The following is a 7,732-nucleotide window of genomic DNA, read 5'->3' as shown; positions in this document are numbered from 1 at the left end:
AAAGCAATCTTTCTTTCTATATATAGTATACATATATACCTACACACACACACACACATCTAGACTTCAGAGTACATGTTTCTATTTTAAGGTACATTATTCAAAATCAGAGGTGAAATATTTTGTTGTTTTGAATAAAAATAATATATACTGTAGTAAAAATTACTTAAGCCTATTCAAAGTAAAGAACTTTGATAGGAAAACAATTTAAATTAATATTTTTGGTAAAATGACCAAAAAATTACCCATAAAAGACAATGTTTCTCCCACAACTTCTACATCAGTTAAATAATCAGATAAAACAGTTTTAAACATGGTAATTTATTTTATGCAGTTGTTTAAATCCACTTTAAAAATGTTCAAAAGGCACTTTAAGAAACATATTTAAAAATACATTTCTCTGACTTATCGGTGATCACTTAAAATAAGCAAGTCACCAGACATTTTTAAACCATTCATGATACTATTATCTTACATAATTTTTAATTCAAAAACACAACTATTCACTGTGTAATATAGCACACTGCTTAGCAGTAAGATTAGTTTCCCTCTAATAATATACTTTATATGGACTATTAATTTGCAGAGCCCTGCAAAGTTATTTAAACTGATATAAACTGAAAACTAGAGAAGGTAAAGAAGTCGAAATAGAACACTAGTGTTAGAGTTGGTTTCTCTAGAGAATTTGTAAAATTTCTTATTCTAATCTGTATTAAAATTATATTTCAACTCCAATATATAAACAAGTCATTTTCTTAATCAATAGAGGTTACGTTTAGCATAAAATAAACCACAGGTTGCCCCCCAGATTTCTTGAGTATGTTTCTGTCAGGCCTACTGTTAAGAAGTAGAGAAATGAGGAAAGTGAGTTTCTTGTTTGTTTTTGAGAAAAAGGAGGTGGTGGTGGTGGAATCCAAATAACTTTACTTCATTTAATAGTTGTATATCTAGAATTTGTTTAAAGCTGTGGACTTTTAAGTAGGGCAAGTATCCTGAGAACCAGCAGGCATTATTCTTGGATCTTTACTTCTAATCTCATATGGAAAATTAAAATTAATAGGTATAAAATGATAAGTGATACAAATTCTAATCACAAATAACAGACAAATTAACCATGTGAAAGCAGCATTAATAGTTAGAAAACAGAAATTAGTTATAAAGGAATTAAAGAAGGGCAATAAATACAAAGAAGCAGAAACTGTCAAAGACAATAAATTAACTGAACACTTAAATGGTGACTAAAAGGATAGACTTGGTCTAATCAATAGAGGGATTTTTTTCAAGCCTCAATCTGGTAATAATATGGTTTGATAGGCTCAAGGAAGTGAAAAATCAATACTCAAGAAAGAATTATGAAAAAAAAGTCAGCAAATTTAATGTTCAAATCCAATTACCATATTTCAAAAAATATTAAAAACTGGTCAATAATTTATTTTTGACTTTTTTTTACAGTAGTTAACAAAAACTTCTCTGAAATTTAAGGTATTTGAAAACAAATAATTGAACTCTGGCCCAACAATCTGCTTTGTATCATCTATGAACCTCCCAACTGAAAATATAAGTATACTATTATTGGAGAACATAATATAGCAAAAACTTTATAAGACCACACTAAGATCATTTATTCAAATGACAGAGATCTTAATTTAAAAGGTAAGTCATTATCATCATGAAATCTGGTTTCAAGAGATCTACCAAATACTTGAAGAATTTTTTGTTTTATTAGGTCATATAAAACAATTAACTGATTCTTGAAAGTGATGAAATTTTGATAGTATGAATTAGCAAAAAAAATTCTATAAATGTTTTTAAAATGTTTTCATAAAATATTGTAAAAGTGTTTTTCTACCTCTGTGTAAAATTTTTTACTAACAACTGTGAACATTTCTGATGACTCATTTCAGTGTGCTTTTAATGAATTAGTATGTACTTATTAGTACTTAATGAACCCTTGCTACCTCAATGTGAAATTACTAAACTTGGAGATTTAAGATTTTACTGTGGGCTCTGATATTAGTCACTCTGAAGAAGCTAAAGAATTTTGCCAAAATGAATGATCCACTGACCCTTTAAATCATCTTTAAAGTCTTTTACATTTTATACAGTTAATCTTGGACTACATATATTTAAAACATGCTTTATTTAAATCTTTGAAAGATGCCTTACTTATGGGGCAGTGATCCTCAGCATGTTTCAAGGATTATCTGCATCACCCAGATGTTAGGGCAAAGGTTTCAAACTGAAGGGCTTGTCTAAACATAACTGCTAGTCTTCCCTGCAGAGTTTCTGATTCAGTAGGTCTGGGACGGGGCCCGGGAGACTGCATTTCCAAGTTCCCAAGCGATGCTGATACTACAGGTTGGAACCACACTTGGTAGGAATGCATACTCTTGGGCCTCATACTAGATTCAGAATTTCTGGGATTGGGGCCTTAAAATCTGCATTATAAGAAGCTCCTGGGAGCTTTATATGAACCACAATTTGAGAAGCACTATGACAATCTAGTTAATTTTACTATTACTGGCCAATGTATCAGATGTCACACGTCAATAAATAAAAATAGAAATAATGCTAAATGACTAACCTCAAGGCTGACATGGTACAAAGAACACACAAGATTTGAGTATAAGTCTTAGCTCTGTTACTTATCAATTTTGTGACAGTGGAACACTTTAATTCTTTGAGCCTCAGTTTTCTCATCTATCGTATGGGAATCACATCCAATTTGTGAGGATTAACACTAATGTACACAGACTATCTAAACACAGTACTTGACATACAGTAGGCACCAGATAAAAACTAGCTATTACTTATAAGAAATGTACAAAATATTTCCTTCAATATTTGATTTGATTAAAGCAGATTTTTCATTCATTGAAAACAAATACTTATACTCCAAGTTAAGAGAATAATAAAACCTTAATCTTATTGCTCCACACTCTGGGCCAGACAGTATTCTAAAAGCCATATGTATATTCACTCATTTAATCCTCATAAGAATCCTGTGAGGTAGGTAGTATTACTGTCCCTAATTTATAGATGAGGTAATTGAGGCACAGAGATATTAAGTAAATTGCTGAAGGTTACAAAACTATAAGTGATGGAGCAAGAATTTAAACCCAGGCAGTCTGACGCTAGACCACAGGATTCATCACAATGTTAATTTCCTACGAGTAAATTTTAAGGTTTTTGGATGTTTATGATAAACCATTTATACTTCTAGTAGAGAAAAGTAGCATATATGGACTCAAATAAATTCATATCCACACCAAGGTGAAGAACTGTTCAAAGAATAGAATAAATGCCTTAATTTTGGCAGATGATACCACCATGAAAACAATAGTAAACAATTTAATAGGTAAAAATTGGTGTGAGTTTTCACTATGTGGACAGAATATCCATAATTAACCACGAAGATGAACATCCTCTCAAATATAGCATCCAAAGAGGTCGTGGTTTTGACATGTTTTGGCACAATAAATATAAACTATTTAGCTAAGCAGCAGAGTCAATGGCGTTGATAGCCATGTAAAATAAGCATAATGATAAGCATAAATGTAAATTGTTTGTAACATTTAAGATAATCTTATAGAAAATCTGTAAAATATTTTTTATGATACACTCAGATAGTATTGCTAAAGATAACAAAAAATAAAACATTTTTTTCCTTCCAGAAATTCTTTAGAGGGTCACTAAATTGGAACAAAACATTTATGAATGTGTTTTTGATGACAGTCTTGAATGGGTATTCTGCTCAGTGTGAATTATCTACCCACTGACAAAACAATCATCCCTAAATAGTAAGTCAGCATCAAAAGTCAGGCTGTTATTTGGTCTTTTAACAGCTGACATATTTCAACTCGTTTAAGCATTCTGCATTTTCTAATTTATTTAATTAACTCTGGTCAAAATCTTGCATTCATATTATTTTGCCAGTAACTAATAGCCATCTCAGATGCTAAAAATGAATTTCAAAACTCTGCTTTAAACAAGTTATGAAAGGCACAAACAAGTTCTCATCTCTCAACAGGATGAGAATGAAAGGAACTGTAACTATGTAGTTAGAAAGTTTTAAATAATTGATTAAAAATGTCGCTTAGTAATTCCTGAGAGTGGCACTGATATAAGAAAAGCATTTCCAACTAGCACAGATTTACTATTTATTAATTACCCATAATTAATAATGGGTAGATATGGGAACAAAATATTTAAAAATCCATATTTACCAAATGCCTTGAGTAAATAAATATTAATAGTTGAAAATGGTATCCAAGAATGGTTAAACACATTTAGAAGAGACAGCAGGGACTCAGTATAGGCATACCTTCCTTAGAGATATTGTGGGTTCAGTTCCAGACCACCGCAATAAAGTAGTCTCGCAATAAAGCGAGTTGTAATCTTTTTGCTTGTGGAGGTCTTACCTTTAATTTGTAAAAAATGTAACATATATGGAGCACAATAAAGCAAAGCGCAATAAAACAAGGTATGCCTGTAAAAGATTAATTAGAACCAAATATATATAAAATACAGTCAAGGCCCATGACAATTTCAAAATGTGGTTTTATTAATGCACTTTAGGACAAGTGCCATTCTTATTCTACCTTCTTCTGGAAGAAATACTGTCAATTATAAATAGTAACAGCAAAATGGTGATTAGCCAAAAACTGCACATGGGTATGTGTGGGGAAGTTTGGTTCATTTGTGTCATACTGCAAATATAAACTCATGTCTTGAGTTTATAAACAACACTGAGCAACAATATTTCCTTCTAAAATTTTCTTTAAGGCAGATCTGTTCAGCATCGTGTGTGTTACTAACATGGTGCATTGCAGTTTTAGCAAATTTAACTATTTTTATTTCCCAGTGAAAATAATACATGTGGTCAGGAACAGACAACAAAATCTCTTTTCTAGTCCCTCTGCCTGGCCATCATTATAAAAACACAAGTTTTTCATATACATATATATATATACACATATATATATTACTGTATCAAAACACATTTTAACAGATTTTGCAGCTCATTAAAGCTTCAGTTTACAGTCACTTATATGAAAGATTTCTAATATGGAATGTTCACTCAGAAAGAATTCCTCACTGGAATTCCAGTGTTCTTTATCAGAAATGCAGAAGTTCTTCTTCAGTGCAATGTGAGACATTTTACCTCTGTTCATTTATGTTTTCCTTTCGAGGTTTCCCAATTTTACTTTTGGATCTTCGTTTTTGTTGGCTCGATTTATTTCCTTTAGTATATTCTCAGGTAAGGCAGGTTGATATCTGTATAAATATCCATATGGACGAAGATGATAAACGAGGTATTCTAACTCATACATAGTTGTAGGATCAACATAGTGAAAAGAAACTGCAAGATCAGAACAGCAACCAGGACCCTAAAAAAGTAGTGGAAACAGGTATTACTAATAAATATCATGTTATCAACATACAGCATTCACATACTGATAAAGGAAACACTAATTTTAAAAGAATCCAATAATGAAAGCTGGCAAGGTTTTAAAGAGGCACCTAATTTATTAGACCTGTGGAAGAACTAGTTTCTAATGATTTAAAACCAAACATGACATTAATAATATCTAATTGAAGTAATATTCTCTCATACTCAACAGTGTTTTAGCAGAAAAAAATCTTGAGACTTCTTTAAACGAAAGGGGCAGCCATACAAACACTAAAGCTCTATTTCTTCAAGTTTTGCTTCCTCTTCATGTTCTCACTATAAATTTTTGCTTGGCTCAACTTTAGAAAGACACCTTTGGAGCATTCAATGACAAAAAGCCTTGCCTACTATGTTAGCTATTATTGACAGGCGGCCCTCAGTAAGTCAGTTAAACCTTTGTTTGGTTATATAATTTTCACTCATTACTAAACAGTTGGTATGAGTAAAGGTTTAAAACAAGACAAAAACAAAATAACAAAAATACAACAAACAGGAATGAAAAAGCATGAAAATAAAAAAACTGATCACAGAATTAAAGTCATAGGAGATTTGGGGATCAGAATTGGCACCTGGAGGATGTTTCACCCAGGTGACACCAAGAAAATTTGACTCTAATGTCTTTACAAGGACTCAAGGAGAAAGACAGTCTGGCAAATTCCTGGAGAAGATTCATAAAGACATATTAAACTAAACATTTAATGATTCATGCTTGGAAGTATGTACCTTACAATGCAGTAAAAATTATCAAGAAATTGTACATTATATTTTCTGTGGCCTTCTCTTTGAACTTCTCCTTTGAAACAAACACTGGATATGTGAGAGTCTTGGATAACTATGTAGATACTGAACAATTATCTGGTGCCTACTTATATACATTTAGGAAAAAGGAATAAATATGAAAAGTAAACATATAAGTCAATTTGTGATTACCCAAACCAGCTCTGTCCAATAGATGTATGTGAACCACATAATGCAGTTTAAGATTTTCTAGTAGCTACATTTAAGAAGTAAAAATAGGTAAAATTACTTTGAAGGTATTTTATTTAATTGAATAAATTCATGTTATTTTTTCAATATGCAATTAATATTTTAAAACTTATTAATAAAGTCATTCTTTTTAGTTGTGCTAAAGGCTTGAAATCAGGTGTGAATCTTATACTTACAGCACATCTCAATTTTGACTAGGCACATTTCAAGAGCTTAATATAGTTAATATATGGTTAGCAGCTACTGGACTGGCCAGTATATATTAAACTAAAAGAGTAGAACAATAGCAGTTAATTTTAAATTGCTGATCCTCTATGGAAGCAATTTTATATGAACTCTAAAATATTGTATTAATATTTTTGATAAGATTTACTGCATTATGTTACACTTTATAGCATTATTGTTTACTGAATAGCTAGAGTATTGTTATTACTAAGCAATATAAACAATAAAAGACAATAAAAAATAGCTAGAATTATTAGAAATAAAATAGTTCTATGATTATGGTTACCCCTAAAACTTAAGAGTCAAGTGGAAAATCATCAGAAATAAAGAATCCAAGAATAGAGCAAGATTTTTGAGATGCTTTAAAAAAACTAGTTTTCATATAGACCAGTTAAAAAGTTTTAAGAAAGAGCCCAAGTAGAATAGTAACAAAAATATTAAATATCTAAGGAATACTTAAAAGAAGAAAAAAAGATCTGAAGAAAACTATAAAACTTTACAAAGGGACCTAAAGAAAACAAAAAATCTTGGGCAAAGATGTTCACAGTCCCTAAATTAACAAATTTATACACAAAGATAAAGACATGAGAGTTGCCAAAACAATTTCAAAGAAAGAGAGAGAAATAAAGGAGAGAAATACACTCTTAGATTAATAACTTAAATATTCTGTAAAGCTACAAGGTACAAACAACATGGTGCTGAGTCAAAACCAAATAGAACAATGGAAGAGAACTGAAATTCCAAACACTAATCCCACTATAAGTAATGCTATAGTGTATGATAAAGGAGGTATTTTAAATCAATAGTGAAAGTAAGACTCAGTAAAAAATGGAACTGGAATAATCAGTTAACGATTTGGAAAAATCACGAGCTCTCTAACAACCATATGCCAGTAAGTTTCAGATGTAATATAAATAAAATTGAAGAATAGAATAAGTCATATCTGATCAGTTCTGACCTATGAAAAAGGCAGTTTCACATGTAAAAGGATGGATATATACACAAACATCTATGTATATTTTACACATCTATTTTAAATTCACCATAAGAAGACTGCATTCTCTGGTG

At 30.8% G+C, this 7,732-nt stretch overlaps 1 protein-coding gene across 2 annotated transcripts in view; it reads right to left on the bottom strand.

Annotated features, from left to right (window-relative positions):
• Positions 1–305: 305 nt before the first annotated feature.
• Positions 306–7,732, bottom strand: part of C1GALT1 (core 1 synthase, glycoprotein-N-acetylgalactosamine 3-beta-galactosyltransferase 1) — a 32,209-nt gene continuing 24,782 nt past the window's right edge. For both annotated transcript variants that reach the window (XM_006911934.3, XM_006911935.3), the window contains exon 4: positions 306–5,390. In XM_006911934.3, coding sequence (XP_006911996.1) covers positions 5,175–5,390 — 216 coding nt within the window. In that variant the 3' untranslated portion in view covers positions 306–5,174. The remainder of the gene's footprint in view (positions 5,391–7,732) is intronic.

This window comes from Pteropus alecto, unplaced genomic scaffold, assembly GCF_000325575.1.
Source record: "Pteropus alecto unplaced genomic scaffold, ASM32557v1 scaffold21, whole genome shotgun sequence".
Classification (NCBI taxonomy): Eukaryota; Metazoa; Chordata; class Mammalia; order Chiroptera; family Pteropodidae; genus Pteropus; species Pteropus alecto.
This window is presented reverse-complemented; position numbering and strand designations above follow the sequence as displayed.